The sequence below is a fragment of the Carassius gibelio genome, chromosome A20 (genome assembly GCF_023724105.1).
Source record: "Carassius gibelio isolate Cgi1373 ecotype wild population from Czech Republic chromosome A20, carGib1.2-hapl.c, whole genome shotgun sequence".
NCBI classification, from domain to species: Eukaryota; Metazoa; Chordata; class Actinopteri; order Cypriniformes; family Cyprinidae; genus Carassius; species Carassius gibelio.
The window spans coordinates 24282116-24299708 of record NC_068390.1 but is presented as its reverse complement, the minus strand read 5'-3'; the positions used below and the strand labels follow the sequence as shown (position 1 = coordinate 24299708).

Genomic DNA, 17593 nt, shown 5'->3' with positions numbered 1-17593 from the left:
TACAAAATATTTCTATGATGGGGGTGTTAATTAAGTATCATTAAAATACTAGTTTAGTTTTTGTTTTTTTATATTTTGAATTACATTATATAGATGTTAATTTTGTATTTTCCATTATAGCAGTTTTTTGTGTTTTTGTTATTTTTATTACTTTTGTTGTTTCTACAGTAAGTATGTCTACAGGATTTTTTTTTTACTACTAGTTGAAATGAAATATGATTTTTGTATTTTGTTTCAGTTTTCAGTGTCAAATAATCCTTCAGTAATTCTTATATGCCAATTTGCTGCTCAAAAACATTTATTATTATCAGTGTTGAAAACCGTTCATATTTTTGTGAAAAACTATTTAAAATGTTTGTTTTTTCAGGATTCTTTGGATAATTGAAATTTCAAAAGAACAGTTATAATTACTTTCAAGAAAAAAAAGAAAAAAGATTGACCTCAAACTTTTGAAAAGTAGACTTTATTGAAAAGTAGACTTTTTTTTTTTTTTGTAAAAATCTAGCTCATCTTCTGGTTTTGCTTTTTCTGTCTTCTCTTTCAGCTCTTAAGGGAAGTAAGAATAATGAAGATTCTAAATCATCCAAATATTGGTAAGTTGTCCTACAGTCTCTGTCTCTTTTTCTCTGTGTCTGTGGAGATGTTTGGGAATGTGGTGGACTGTAGTCTGCAGTGGAGGCCTCTCTAATCCCCAGTGCAGGAACTCCCTCTACTTTTCCCAGAGCCGCCACACCGCTCCTATTCAGACGGCCGAGCGGCTCCTCCCGGCAGCACAAAAGCACTCCTGTATGCCTCTGTGTGTTCCATTGTTGAGCATCCATCATCTGATGGCCTGCACATGCTGTCTGATGATGTCATCTCTGTGTGGCCCCTGACCCTCACTCACCCCAGTACCTTAATAAGCCCTCAGCTGACCCCCATCCACCATTCCCAGACATGAGCAGGTGTTTGTGTTCATGAGAGACCCTTGTTCTCTATTATTAAATATGTAGTTCTAGTTCTGGATGCTGATAGATGAAACAGTGATGAAACTATGAAATGGTTACAAGAGTTTTCAAACTTTGTAATGACAAATACTTCTAAATATGATGATGCCCTTATGAGGAACTCCCTTCTTAAAATATAAAGACAGCTGATGTTCAAATGTTTAAGGTCTGCAAGATTGTTTTAAGAATTTAATTCTTTTATCAAGCAAGGATGCATTAAAATGATCAAAAATGACAGTGAAACTTTTACATAGTTACAGAAAAACAATTATTCAAAATAAATATGTGAGAACAAAACACAAGCAGCACAACTGGTCTCCAACATATTTAATTAATGCTTCTTGTTCAGCAAATCAGCATATTTAGGATGTTTTTGCACATAAAAAAAATAGCTTAATTATATAATGTTTATTGAAAACATGTATCTTTACTATGTAGTCTCTGTTTCTGCAAGGCTTCAAGCATTCATAATGCCAGAATGCCTAGATAGATGACTTTAAAGTGTTAGGGTTTATTGAATTTGTCCAATTCGGTCTGTGACCTTTATATTGTCTGTCGGTCAGATGTCTTTGCAATTTAATTAAATATATTTTTTGCTCCAGAAAAAAATGCAGTGAGGACTTCTGAGAACACTTATGAATAAAAACTTAAACAATACAGTACAAATGATTTCTTTCAGTCACTTCACTGAAACGCAGCGTCCAAATGAACTGAATTGCTCGAATGAATCAGACTTCCCAACGCTACAGTTTTCAGTTTGTCTGTACTGTGTAAGTTTGTGTTGTGATATACATGTCTGTCCCAACGGCACATTATGCATGTTTCACATATGGATGACTGAACCAGTGAAAGTGTTTAATGCATACGTCATAAAGATTAACACGTGTTAACAGTGAGTAGGAGGAAAAGTAATTGCTAACTACGGCCCACACACTTCCTAACCTTTCTCTTTCATTCAGAATTTACCTCCGTCAGCCTCCTCACTTAACCTCTTAAAGCCAGCCTTTCTCCTCGCTCGCCCCTCATTCGATTGTCTTTCATCTGCACTCATCATTTCACAGAATGTAGAGCGTCTTTCCAGGAATCAGAAATCCAGTGTTTCGTCATGAAAACACTTCCTTCCGATTCCACGTTATGCCCTCTGCAATTATCTGTGTAAAACACACGCTCGGGCATCGTCTACTCCTTTAGTGTCCAGTGTCTGGTCACATGCTGTCACTGCCCCAAAGATGACCTACTTTTTGTCCTTTTTTTCGCAAATGAGGGAAAAATCTGGAGTGGATTCCTAGAGGAGGATGTGGGTGGCGGTGATGTGGGTAGGGATGTGTCAAACTCTGAGCCTGGCACATTCAGGGCAGCGCTAAAAGAAAGTTTTAGCATTATGTACTCGCCCTCAAGTTGTTTCAACCTGTATGCTGTTATTTTTGGTTTGTTGAAAGATTTCTGTAGAAATAATTGAAAAACCACTATGGAACTCTTGTAATGTATCAAGCATGTCTGAGAAGCTCAAAACAAACAAACAAACAAAGCTCTCACTTTTTCCACTTTATTCCAAGGCTTTTTAATGTGAGAAAACCTGAAATTAAAAGCCTTTATTTTCAAGTATTCTTAAAGCCTTAAAGTATTTAAGCTATAAACCAAGGTAAATCACAATAATGCAAACTGATATGATGCAAAAAAGTATTTAAAAATCAGACAAAACTAACTTTAGTCCCATGATGCTTTGTGAATAACATAGTGAAGGAAAAATCTAAAACATTTTATATAATGTAATATGATAAAGTATAATATTGAATATTTATATATATGTGTGTGTGTGTGTGTGTGAGACCCTGGAGCACAAAACCAGACTTAAGTCGCTGGGGTATATTTGTAGCAATAGCCAAAAAAACATTGTATGGGTCAAAATTATAGATTTTTCTTTTATGCCAAAAATCAGTTGGATATTAAGATCATGTTCCATGAAGATATTTTGTACATTGCCTACTGTAAATATATTAAAACTTAATTTTAGATTATTAATATGCATTGCTAAGAACTCCACTTGGACAACTTCAAAGGCAATTTTCTAAATGTTTACCTTATTTTTTATTTATTTTTTTTGCACCCTGATAGTCCAGATTTTCAAATAGTTACATCTCTGCCACTGGTTGTGACGGTGAGAAATTTTATTACTATATAACCAAATAAATAAGAAACGTAGAACGTTTATTAGCAAAATAAACAAGAAAGCTTGGAGGGACGGCATACACCTTGATGTCAAATAAAATAAATAAATGACACATTTTAAATGTGTTTAAAAGTAAAAATCTGCAAAAAATGTGGAACCAATTAAATATGAAACAAATGTTTTAAAAAACTTCCAAAATCCATATATATATATATATATATATATATATATATATATATATATATATATATATATATATATATATATATATATATATATATATATATACTTCTTAAATATTTATCTAGTTGAAATAATGCAGACTGCTGCCTCCACCAAAGTTAATCACTAAACATGTGATTCTTACTTTGTTCCACTCTATTAAAAACAGTGAGTTGTGTATTAATAACAACTTAAACATCAGTCTGTTTCTCACACAAAGCGATCATAGAACTTTAGAAGACTTGTGTTTTTTTTTTTCTTGTTGTTTAGTCCGTTTCATAGCTTGACAGACGTGTTCAGAGATAATCATTATAATCTGTCATTAACTTGCAAGAGTTGTATAATAATTATTCTGAAAATTTAATTTGGAACAACATGTGAGTGAGTAAATAATGACACAATTTAGATTTTTAATGATGGCAGAAGCATACTAGCCTGAAAGATGAAGTTTTGTTAACAGATCACAAAAGCTTTAAGTGTGTGTTTATGTGCCTCTGAACTCAAACAACGCTGTCACAGAAGAAGAGCACTGCCTTCACTGGCATTTATAGCATTACTAAATTTAGCGTGCATGTTGGGAGTACATGTTTGATGTTGTGCTGTTGGGTAGTGTTACTTAAACCTGGCCCACCACTCCCGTCTCAAACAGGAGAATTCATATGCATTCATGTTTTCCTGGAGCCACGGTGCATGTCTGTCCAGTTACAGGTCAACAGGGAAGAGCTCTTCAGGCAAACTCTGAACTGAATTACATTTTAGCTCATTTAGACACTTTGAGTACAGCTGTAGAATGTCATCAAGATGCTGAATCAAAGGGTTTTAGAAAATACTTGACTTTACTTATGAAGAAATGTCCAGGTTGTATCATCACATTCCAAAATCAGAAGAATAAAGCTAACATCATTTAGTGAATTCATTAGGAATTTTAAACTAACAATGTACAATAGTTTAACTGCATTTATTCATCTGCGTCAATGTTAATTTCTACTTTTACTTTTTAGCATTGCAAACTGTATAAATAAAAACACAAATTTAAATATCAACATGAATTTAACAGTGAGCTCTACTTTCACACTATATTTTACACTATAATACTAGGCTCTATTTTGTTCCATATAAATGAACACAACCGTTAAAAAGTTTACACTGATCAAAAGTGTAATTAAATACATTTTTACATATAATTCCCTCTTTAAAATTACATGTAATTCCCTCTTTAAAATAAATGCAGATCTTTTGGAATATCTATTCGTCATTGTTTCCATTAAAATATTTAAAGGCACAACTGTTTCATATTGATAATAATAAAAATGCGACAATGAAGACTGGAATAAGGGCTGCTGAAAATTCTGCTCTACCATCACCGGAATAAAATACAATAAAATAAACTGTAAAATATAATGAAAAGGGAAACTAGATACTTTAAATTGTTATAATGTTTCACAAGATTAGTCTTTACAGTATTTTTGATCAAATAAATGCAGAGGTTTTTTTAATAATATATATTTATATACATAATTTTTTATATGACAAAAATGCAAAAAAAAAAAAATTATTATTAGATCAGAATGCCTGTTGCATAATGTTAAGGAATTTAAAATCATTGTAAAGTGTAACCAGAATAAAAGAGAAATTATATATATATTTTTTTTTTATTCTAACATTATTTTATTGTAACATTGTTACATTATAATTATAATTAAAAAAAATTACGAGTCCATAAGACTTGACACCCTTAACCACAAACTTTTACTTTTGAGTTTTGCTGCATCCACGATAACAGACAACTGTCATATGGGCCTGCAATACAAGCAAAAATGCATTTGTCTGAATAATTTAAAAAAAGCAGAATAATGATCACTGATTTCATGTGTGACTTTCTCGGTCTCTTTCTACAGTAAAGCTGTTTGAGGTCATAGAAACAGAGAAGACACTTTATCTGGTGATGGAGTACGCCAGTGGTGGTGAGTTTGATAAAGCTAATATGACACAGACTGCTTATGAGCTTCATATTATGTTATGTAATCTTGTGCAACCAGCTCTGAAATTCTGCATAATGAAGCATATGAAACTGAGAACGCATGAACACTATATAATTGGCCATGTGCGTCTCCTCTCTCCACAGGGGAGGTGTTTGACTACCTCGTAGCACATGGGCGAATGAAGGAGAAGGAGGCCAGAGCTAAATTTAGACAGGTACAGTACTGCAGTGTACTCAATACAGCCCTGTCCCGCCCTACACATTAATGCATCTCCTGGTTGCCATGGAAACACCAAGCTCTGAACTGCAATTGGGCGACGCTTGTGTGAGTGGCGGCTGATGGATCCTGTGGCAGCTGCGTGAAGGGTTTCCCAGTGGGCCGGATGTGGCCCATATACATGACTTTTGGTTTGGGGTCATAAACTAAATACAGTTTGAACAGTTTAAGAACACTTTAGGAAAACCACAAGTCCTCGTCAAAGTTAATTTGCTGACATCGCAGCAGCCGTGTGTTGTAAAAATAGAATAATGCCATTTTTACAATACGTTTACTGTGCATATTATGCAATTTTCTCTATGCATAGAATACAAGGACACTAATGTTCTGCAAAGTGCTCAGTATTCAGAAGAGCAAAGCTATTAGACAACAGTGCATTGCACTTCTAGAGTGACCAAACTAATGTAACTTACATTGATAATATTTAAAAACTAAATTAATCTCTTTCTCGATTTTTTTTTATCAGACTTCCAAAAGTTAAGCCATTTTTACACAAGATGCACTTAAATAGAATTTTATGTTATTCAAATAAATATTAATTTTTTATAATATCAATAACCTTCATTTATTCTAAATTCAAGGTACACACTCGATATAATGTGATGATAATATAGCAAACAACAGCTTTAAACATTTATTATTGCATATTATCTACGGTTTTACATACTTTTGTTGCAGTAAGCGGTTTGTTCGTATCCCATTGTTATTTAAGTGTCACTGAGATACTATTATAATTTTTGTTAACATTTTATAATAGAAGTTTTTGTTTTAATTATTATTATTAGTGGTATTATTTATCTTTTGATTTACGTTTTATATAGTTTTAATTGAGTTTTAGTTTATTTAGTTATTTTAGAACTAAACGAAAACGAGAAATTTTGCTATTTGCCTTGTTTTTTATTTAATTTTAATTTTATTTCAAGTAATGAAATATTGATTTTTTTATGGTTATAGTTTTAGCTAATGATAATAAAAGTAGTAATTTTGTGTCAGCAAAAATCTTCAAAATCGATAAATAAAAAAATAAAAAAATGAATGGCACTATTGACATGTTTTAAATAATATTATGAATATTAAATAATATTACGATTTTTTTTTCATTTATTAAAAAAATTATATTTAACTCAAAAATGTATATATTCAATTATTTTATTATCTTAGATTATTTACAAACAAGTTATTTTTTTTCTACATAAAGGTGAGCAGCCCGATGCTTCTTCATTAATCTTAATAATCCCTCTATTATCATAAACTACTTGTAATAAATTTATCATGGGTGACAAATACATGCAGTGATGGCAACAATAAGCTTTTACTGTTGCTTGATGCCGCATTTAGGCCAAATTGTGCCATTAACAAAAAACCTCCAGGTGTTGAGTGCAGTGAGAGAGCTCTAATGAGACAGCCCCCCACTGACAGAATCATTTGCTCCTTTTAATTACCCGAAGACCCCTTTCAACTTCCCTGCTTCCCACTGTGACCCATCGGTCTAATGGACAAGTACGGTGGGTTTGCCCACAGCTGATGCAGACATCTGTAGTCATAGCGATGGGGTCTCCCTCCCATCCTCCTCTCCTCTGCTGTGGAGACAGCTTATCTGGGTCAGGCATGAAGCACTGCTGAGATTTCTGAGCAGAGCAGTAAAAACCACCAGATTCTTCCACCAGCCGGAGAAAGAAATGGAAATCTGTCCCCGTTTCTGATGTCTGGGACATGGAGAGTGCTGCATGAATATTAAACAGTATCAGGAGTCTTGTGCATTTGAGAACTCAATAAGGAAATCCATATTACAATCCACAATGTTTTATTGAAGTAATGCTTTTGGAAATCTTTCATTTGTACGTGTTGGTTTATTGAATGTTTTAGCTAATATAATGGGCTCCACTGCAGATTTCCCTTCAAAATCAACATTGGGAAGCGAATCTTGTTCAATTTCGAATGTCATTATAGAAATACTGTAATTGTGGTCGTATTTGTCACCTATGATAACTTTTCCTGCCCGCTGTGTTTAATGTGAGGAGCGTCTAGCTGGTCATCTCTTTGTAGCAGCCAAACTTACACGAACGTTCAAGAGTTTGGAGAAGTCTGTCATTTTCACAGGAAGATCCAGTTAGGATGTTTTTATTAAAAGTATATAAGGTCAACTTATATGTGGAGAAATTGTTCACAATACCATCTATAACATGCATTTAGAAAATAGATAGGGTAAAAATAAACTTTTTATGAAATATATTTTTACAATTTCTTTTTTCATGAATTTTAAAATTGAGTTTTTTGCCCGTTAGGCAATGCTGAATTTTTCAGCATCATTACTCCAGTCTTCAGTGTCACGTGCTCCTTCAAAAATAATATATAATATGTTACTTTTTAAATGATCCTCTATTTAAAAAGAAATAAGGTCCCTCAGTCTCACACCCAGATTCGGATGCTTTCGAGCTCCAAGCGTCGGCTGTGCTTCAGCAAGCCTCTCTCTCCCCCATCATTCATCATCCCAGACCATGTGTCAGAACCACAGCACACATGTTCCCCCGTCAAATCAATGGCATTCTGGGAAAAAGCGATGATGCCAGATAATGTGGCATATTGGCTGTTACACCAGTCAGTTCTGTCTCTCTCGCTCCACGCTCTAAAACCCCTTTGTCTCCTTTTCTTCTTCAGATTGTATCAGCGGTTCAGTATTGCCATCAAAAACACATTGTCCACAGAGATCTCAAGGTAAGATCATATTTCTGTCCCAACAAACAAAAAGTATCCTCCCAGTACTGCTATTCTCTCAAAAGCCCTGCATCTAGATGCGTCTTTTGTACCAAAATGATGCTTAAGCCATTTCTTTGGTACAGACCGTTTGATTAAATCAATTAGTGGTCATGTCTCTGAGCAGGATAGAGCCCCTGAAGATCCTGCTTCCTCTCTCCAGTCTCTCTTGCGTCTGCTTTCCCCCTCCAAGTCTCCATGCTCCATTACACACTTTGTTTCTTGACTGATGCTCTGTAAATGATGCATGAGGCCAGTGTCAGAGTGAAGCTGTCTAAAAAGCTGTCAGGTGGAACTGTGGGTCTTTTTTGTTGTGTTATGTGCTGTCACTTTCACTCTTTCTTTTGCTGTCTGTGTCTGGTTAAATGTATGTTAGTAAGGAGCATCTTAGAGAAATGACATTTACAATATGCATACTGTGAGGTCCAAAATATGGGATTCATAATTGAATGTTAACCTACAAATAATGACTGGATTGTAGATTTATATAACTAAGAAACGTTATGATAAATTTAGATTTAATGATCTCTGCTCATTATTTGTTCTTGAAAAAAAAAATTAGCTGGCACACGAATCATTTTAATCAGCTCGGCAGTTCGGAGCGGGTTCGCGAATCATTTGAATCAGTTCGGGAGATCAAAGCGGGATCGCGAATCATTTGAGTCAGTTTGGGGATCGCGAATCATTCGAATCAGTTCGGGAGTTCAAAGCGGGATCGCGAATCATTTCAGTCAGTTTGGGGATCGCGAATCATTTGAGTCAGTTCGGGAGTTCAAAGCGGGATCGCGAATCATTTCAGTCAGTTTGGGGATCGCGAATCATTTGAGTCAGTTCGGGAGTTCGGAGCGGGTTGATGAATCATTTGAGTCAGTTTGGGAGTTCAGATCGGGATCGCGAATTGCAGATTCTCACAAAAGTCTTGGTCTTATTTCATGGAAAAAAGAAATGAAACACAGATTTATTTTCATGGTCCTTTATTCTTTTTAAATTTTAATCATTCAAATTATTAATTCTTTTTAGTGTTTTATTTTATATTCACATCACTGATTATTAGTAACATTTTATTTATTAGTATTTTTATTTAATTTTTAATCAGTACATCTTAGTATAGTATATATCTTTTAATGTGTATAAATTGAAGGCGATACAAAAAAAGGTATAAATACACTAATTTAATAATGTAATTATTATTTAAATAATATTAAATTAAATTTAAATTAAATATGATTTATTATAGTTTCATTATTATTATAACTGTTTTATTGTAAGATTATATAATTAAATTCATGTTTATTTAAAAATATGTAATAAATACAATTCTTATATTTATATTGATATTCATAAAATTAAATCCATTTCAAATTAGTTGAATTATAAGTGACTATTTCTTCATTTTGGTTTTGCTGTGAAGCATTGCAAAGACAAGTCCTTCTCAGTTTTCATGTGATGAGAGTATAATTTCACTTTGCATTTCATTAATCATCAACAAACTCAGTCTGCATGAAAAATGACTTTTTGTCTCACCTTCTTTTGTTCTGTCATGCAGGCAGAAAACCTACTGCTGGATGCTGATATGAACATTAAGATCGCAGACTTCGGTTTCAGTAATGAATTCACTATCGGGAACAAACTAGACACATTTTGCGGCAGCCCTCCGTATGCGGCCCCTGAGCTTTTCCAGGGCAAAAAGTATGACGGTCCGGAGGTGGATGTGTGGAGTCTGGGGGTCATCCTTTACACACTGGTCAGTGGATCACTGCCCTTTGATGGACAGAATCTAAAGGTTAGTGTGCTCAACCCTGAAGGTCACATTTGCACTCCTAAACCTTCACAGAGATTCATACAACCGAGAAGCCTGTGGATTTGTGTAGTGACTCATGAAAGATGCTGCATGAAATCAGTGATTTGTTAAAGCAGTAAGCCCTATGAAGTTATACATTATACTATAATGCAGAGGAGAATGGTAAAATCATTGTATCGTGCAACCTCTCGTGGCTCATTACTTTTGTAAAATAGTGATAACAGTCAATAAAGACACAAAATAATTAAATAATGATTCTTAATCTCAGTAAAGATTTGGGCATATACTGGCTTTTTGATTTCAAAATCATATCCAATCAGATATTTTACAACCAAAATGATCTTTTTACCTGCAGGAACTTCGTGAGCGGGTGTTGAGGGGCAAATATCGGATTCCCTTCTACATGTCGACTGACTGTGAGAACCTCCTGAAACGCTTCCTGGTGCTGAACCCTGTCAAACGGGGAACACTTGAGGTGAGAAACTGTAAAGACTCATGGCACGTTACACAGATACGGTACAAAATAAAAAATAAATTGCTAATGTTTTCATTTGAATGTTGGTTAGTAGTTATATTTCCCAACAATTAGAGGGAATAATTGTTTGATCATGTTATTATTACACGTTATAAAAATAATTTTAGTTTTTTTCTAGCAATAAAAATCTAAATTAAATATTCAAAATTCATGAAATTAAAAAAGATAATGTTTATTTTATAGTTATTTATTATGACAATGGCTTCACAGATATAATATCTGATATGTTTCAAACTAGCTATTTTTATTTTATGGTTAATCAAACATTTTCAGTAGATCTTACAACAACAAAAAAGGATCTGAGTTTATGTATCTAATGTTTTAAGAACGTAAAGGGACACCAAAGTGTATAGTGTTCATAGAAGGTGCCTTGATTAATAAAAACAGAAACCTCTCTCCCACATTCCCAATAAACAAATCATGTCATCTCATCTCCTTCCTTCTATTCTCCTTCCATCATAGCCTTTAGCCGGAGTGCACACTTTCATCACAGCATGCTTTCACTTCCCAATTAATTTCACATGAAGCTCATGACCAGACACACCCTGCTTTAAACTTGCATGTGATCTCTAGTGATCTTCTAGTGAGACAGCGCCTCCAGTGTTTGGGGCTTTAGGTGCAGGTTACTGTTACTGGTCACTTCACGGCCCATAATGCACCTGCTGAATTATAGTAATGGTGCAGGAAACTCAGAATGAAATGACGTCCACTGATGAATAATTGAGGATTTGAGAAACACTGTGCACTGTTATACCACTCCTTAATATGTGGCTGCGTTTTCATATTCATATTATTTAGCACTACATATGATGAAATGATACGCAAAACGAAAACACTCGGTCCAGAACTACGCATGCATAAATCTAAAACCTTAACATTAACATTTTTAGATTTTAATTTCAAGTCATAGTAACTTCGTACAGCAGTGTTGTTGCACAAATCTGTTCCACCTTTAAGGAACAGATTGTATTTTGTGTCAAGATTCTTCCAGTTGACCCACTTTAAAACATGTTTTTTGCTTCCTGCATAATCATGCATGTTCATGATCTAGCAGAACCTTTCACACAGCCCTTGTTTTATGTCTGTTTCAGCAAATCATGAAGGATCGATGGATCAACGCAGGCTGTGATGAGGACGAGCTCAAGCCGTTTGTGGAGCCGGAGCTCGACATCTCAGATCAGAAGAGAATCGGTATGAAATCGGCACTCTTACATGCATGTGTAGAAACTGAGCCTAAGTCTAATGGGACTTTTACATGCAAAAAATTAAAGGATCTTTATTTGTAAATGTTTGTTTTGTTTTTGTTTTCAAATTCATACCAATTGTGGATGATGACATGTTCCTTACTGCTGTTTCCACAAAGTTGTTTTGAATAAAAAAAGCAGAACTCTTGGTTTTAAATGTGAAACTTCCCAGTTAGACCCGATTGTTTCAGAAATGAAGGGAAGGGTCATTAATTTTAGGTACAAAACATTTTCAATGCAAGTATGTGAATGCAAACCCTTCTAGCTATGCAAAACTATGGCGTCTGTAAGATTTTTTTTAAATATTTTTTTTGAAAGATGTCTCATGCTCACTGATGCTCCATTTATTTGATCATACAGTAAAAACATATACGATAAAACAATAACTGTTTTCTATTTTAATGTGTTTAAAACATAATTAATGCCTGTGATGCAAAGCTGAATTTTCAGCATCATTACTCCATTCTTCAGTGTCACATGGTCCTTCAGAAATCATTCTAATATGCAGATATGCTACTCAGAAAACATTTATTATTATCAATGCTAAAAACAATTATGCTGCTTAGTTTTTAGAATAGAAAGTTCAAAAGAACATTTGCTTGAAATAGAAATCTTTTGTAAAAGATTATAAATCTTTACTGTCACTTTTATAATTTTAATGCATATACTTATTTATCGAATAAAAGTATTAATAAAATCTTTCTGACCACAAAAATTTTAATGATAATGTACCTGAATAATAAGTCCAGTTTAACTGCATATTTTAAGGCAACCCTAGAACTGACATTTGTTACCACCGCAGCAACGCATGTTAGCATTCACGTTTTTAGCTGGGTAGACAAAACAGAATCCAGCTTTAGAGAAGTAATAAGAGCTTTCCTGCCTGCTCATCATTTTATTGTTGTTAGTGTGTTTTCATGGAAGTGAGCCAGAGTGCCATTAAGGGAGATATGAATATTTGGATGGTTTGGCTTTATCGCATTGCTTTATGTCCTAAGAGTCGAACACCATTTTTTTGGGGTCCACAGAAGCTGTTAGTCTGGTATGCTTTCTTCAACGTGATGTTGATAGTGGTTGTTGTGCCTGTGGGTTTCAGTGGCGTGCAGGGGTCGATGGTAGCTGATGCCAGACAGGCCCTGTTCTTTCCACTGCTGCTGCAGGCCCGTCTCAATTGATCTCAGAGCCCCAGTTCTGCGTCCCGAACAGCATTCACAGCGAGTGCAGGAACAGTTCAATTGAGCCGAGGCTATCACATGAAACTAGCATGTGAAACTGTAACGTCATTGAATCACTTTTTTCACATTAAAGCTAAAATGATACCAGGAATTATACTAGGTCACTCTTTTTTACTTATGAGGGCTGCTGAGATAAAAAGTAGCCAGACGTTGTCCATGAAGAATTTGGAATAAACCTTAAAACATGTTTTCGATGTTCTAGGATGGCATTTAGATTCATGTATCTCAGTTTTCAGATTTTTTTGTGCACAAATATGCACAGGTCTAGATGCACAGGTTTTTATCAGTTGTTTTTAAAAGGCGCAATGCTGTTTATTCTTGTGCCATTATTGAGCTTGTTTTGGCTTTTGAAGAACTAAACCAGTTTTGATTCTCAACTAACTGGTAACAGTATCTTTCATTGACTGTTGGCATATGGTTTGTTGCAGATATTATGGTAGGAATGGGTTACTCAAGGGAGGAAATCCACGAATCTCTAACCAGGATGAAGTACGACGAAATCACGGCTACTTACCTGCTTTTAGGAAGGAAGTCCACTGAGGTGAGTTAGTTCACATGCCTGTTTTAAGGCAGTTTGGTTGCAATGCACAGTTGGAGGTTAAAGATCTAGCTAAATTAGAGCATACAGTACTGTTCAGGAGTGTGGGATTTGGTAAGATTTTTAAATATTTTTTTAAAGTCTTTTATGTTCAGCTAGTCTGCATTGTATGAAAAAAATTAAATGTAAAACTTTATATACTATAAATATAGTATATAATATATATATATTCTTTGATTGGTAGAAGGTTCAGAAGAACAGCATTTTTTTAATGTGGCATTTGATTAATTGAATTCACTCTTGCTAACTAAATCTTACTTTTGAACTGCAGTGTGTCTGAGTAAGATATGTTCGTGTGATTTGACACTTAGTCTCAGCCTCAAGGCCAGCAAGTAATACATATATACTGTTGCAACGATACAGTTGCTTTGTTTGCAGATTTATAGTCTCTTTGGAAATGTAAGCACAAAATAAAAATTTCACTCATGTATTTGACGTTATCTTTACAAAATATCATGGAAATTGCTGTACCTTTATTTCAATGAGTTACCACTTAGTTGCACTGTGCTCTATTATTGTGGTGTCATCGATTTTAGATTCACCCACCCATAAAGGTCATGTCGGATAGACAATACTTTCCTGCTGAAGCAGACAGGAAACAGAATGAGCTGCAGTGTGGCCTAGTCTTTATAGCCGTAGTCAAACATCTGGCTACATATGTTTATAAATGTTTTAAACTTGTAGCATGTCAGTCATTCTAAACCCGTATCACTGGTTATCTTATTAAACTGGATTAGCCAGTTACTTTCCCTAATTTCTCACTGTGCATTAATCCTCCATTTTCATCCAGACAAAAAAGGGGGATTTTTTTGTCGCCTCATGCAGTTTTTATGTTTTGTTTTGTGTGATCACAGTTAGAGGTGAGTGATTCCAGCTCCAGCAGTAACCTCTCTTTGGCAAAGGCCAGACCCAATAGTGAGCACAATAACGGCCAGTCACCATCTCACCTCAAAGTCCAAAAGAACGTCTCCTCCAACCAGAAACAGCGTCGTTACAGTGACCAGGGTAAGCATGTTTTTTGGGCTTTACATGGTGCTTACGGTCAGATCTTTGACTTGCTAATCTCCGTTCCTCACCTCTACAGCTGGTCCAACCGTTCCCTCTGTGGGTTACCCCAAGAGAAGTCAGACCACTTCTGCAGAAAGTGACCATAAAGAGGAGGGCAGTGCACAGGCACGGAAGAGCAGCTCATCTGGAAGCCGTGGCATGACTCCACCGAGCCCCATGCTGGGCAACGCCAACAATCCAAACAAGGCCGACATTCCTGACAGCAAAAAGAGCACCGGTGCCCCTGGGGTAAGTTGGTAACACCCAAGATCTCTTGTAATGTCGTTGTTTGTATGACAAAATTGAATTCATGAGAATCTAACAATTTGGAACCAGGGTTATTATAGTTACCTAAAACTAGTACCATTAAAAATAAAATCAACCTTGTGAAATGGAATATGAAATGGAATAAAATGCAAAAAAATAAAAAATAAATTCAACTAGTTGCCAAGACAAAATTTCTCATTTTAACTGGAAGTACTTAAAATGTAATATATATATATATATATATATATATATATATATATATATAATTCTTAAAATGACAAAAACACACAAAAAAAATGTACTAAAGCTTTATAAAAAAAATTTGTTTAGTTATTTTATGAATCGACACAATTTTGTCATCAGAAAATGTTTTTTTGGGATTTGCCCAAATTAGTTTTGGAGGGCTAAAATTATTGATGGAATGAGTACTTTTTAATCAGGTAAATGTCAGGTGTAATAAATATTGATTTCTTGTTTTTAGTCTATCTTTTAGTTTAAACCGAGATCTTTAAGTCTATGCTGTTTTAGTTGATGCATGAACAAAACTTAACTAAACATTAGTGCTTTGCTACTTAAAAAAAATTCTAAGTTTATAACAAATTTCAAATAATAAATGTGATTTTGATGTTCCTTAATGTTCATAATTTTTTCTTTTTCCATTTTAACAACTAATTGGTGTAGAAACATAATTATGTGATTATTAAACATATTTATTTTAGGTTTTCGGCTAAATAAAAAATTTCATTTTGGTGTTTCATTTAAAACAGTTAAGACTCACACTATAATATTTATTTCTTCAGAGCAATTCCGTGTCTAGTGGTATGACCAGGAGAAACACATATGTGTGTAGTGAGAGGAACGCTGCAGATCGTCACTCCGTCGTCCAGAACGGCAAAGAGAACAGGTGAGCCCCTGAGACCTCTCAGTTTTAGGTCAAAAGTTGTGAATCTCCCTTTTGCCTTTCAGCGTTAACACCGGTTTACAGGAAACACCTCCATGTTGATCAAAACAGTGACTGACAACGAGGAACTACTTGCGTCTTTTTATCCTCCCTCAACCAAATATTTTCACAAAAACTGTTGCTCTTATCAACACCTACATAAATGTTTGTGGAGAGTCATCTGTTAGCCCCCATCACCCATGCAGTATTTGAAGATGGAGCTTTGGTTTAAACGGGTCATATGATGCTGCTAAAAAGAACATTATTTTGTGTATTTGGTGCAATGAAATGTGTTTATGTGGTTTAAGGTTCAAAAAACATTCTTTTCCACATAATGTACATTGTTTGCCCTCTATGCCCTGCCTTCTGAAATGGGAAATTTTTTTACAAGGCTCATCACTCAGAAAAGCGAGGTGTGCTCTGATTGGCCATCTATGTTACGTCCCTGAACATATACTGTTATGCCGTGTCCTGGTCAGAACATCAGCATAACAGGACAGTTGTTGCATCCAGTGGGAACATAATTACTTATTATAATGACTTATACTGTCTTTTTACATGTTCCGTTGCATATCGTGCCACGTAAACATTAAAACCATGTCTGCATTTGTGATCGAAGAAATTACAAACAACAAGTGCAACTCTACACTGCTCAAAACTCACATTTGAATCATCAGTGGCAAATCCTTTACATATGAAAACAAACTTACATACTGTGAGTAAGGTGCCAGACTGTCCTTCCAAAGAAAGAGGAATGGACAGTGGCTTCAGTGAGTGGCAGCCGGCGGCTATAACAAGGAACGGCTGGTGGATTCGATGAAGGAGCGTCTGGGGGTTGCGGCAACCACATGTGACGACCCCGGGTTGGAATCCACTTCGTCCACAATGAAAGCCGATCTGGCGATCCACAGCATGAAGTTGATGTATTTCCTCAGCGACCAGCACAGATCAGCTCTAGGCATGACGAAGCGGATATCGTGCTCTTTTAGAAGGCCAAACAAAGTAGTTTCACTTTCACAATAAAACACACAGCTTCTCCACGAAATGGCACCGGTGGCACCAGAGAGAATAAAAAGTACGCTTTCTTTCTTTGCGTGAACATGTGAACATATGGACAACATATGGCAACTGTACAGATCTTCGTTAAGCGCCAAGAGCATGTAACACTTCAAATAGAAAGGAAAACTTGAAATTGCATCATATGACCCCTTTAATATTTTACATTACATTACTTTATCAAGTGCAACTTAAACTAAATAGCTGAATTTTAACATCTAAGGCTATAAAATATATTATATTTTGAATATTGATTCATTTTCTGGCTGAAGATCTGTGGAAATACAGATGGAGAATATGACATATATGGGCAAACCACGACATGCTTCCTCCAGATTCATTTGGGATGTTTGTATTAAAACCTTGCTGTGCCAGTCTGCCATGCCGAAGCGCTTCGCTTTACCATGCAGTCCACAGAGAGAGACAAACTATGTGCTGAATTCAATGCAAAATTCAAAGCAACAGTGGACTAGTCTTAAA

At 35.1% G+C, this 17593-nt stretch overlaps 1 protein-coding gene across 5 annotated transcripts in view; it reads left to right on the top strand.

The window, feature by feature from the left end:
- The window catches only part of LOC127938988 (MAP/microtubule affinity-regulating kinase 3), a 55408-nt gene that overhangs the window by 29222 nt on the left and 8593 nt on the right, over positions 1-17593 (top strand). For all 5 annotated transcript variants that reach the window (XM_052535952.1, XM_052535949.1, XM_052535951.1 and 2 more), the window contains exons 4-14: positions 545-593; positions 5277-5342; positions 5504-5574; positions 8295-8351; positions 9937-10173; positions 10547-10666; positions 11818-11917; positions 13634-13746; positions 14658-14808; positions 14888-15099; positions 15918-16021. In XM_052535952.1, the coding sequence (XP_052391912.1) occupies positions 545-593; positions 5277-5342; positions 5504-5574; positions 8295-8351; positions 9937-10173; positions 10547-10666; positions 11818-11917; positions 13634-13746; positions 14658-14808; positions 14888-15099; positions 15918-16021 (1280 nt within the window). The remainder of the gene's footprint in view (positions 1-544; positions 594-5276; positions 5343-5503; positions 5575-8294; positions 8352-9936; positions 10174-10546; positions 10667-11817; positions 11918-13633; positions 13747-14657; positions 14809-14887; positions 15100-15917; positions 16022-17593) is intronic.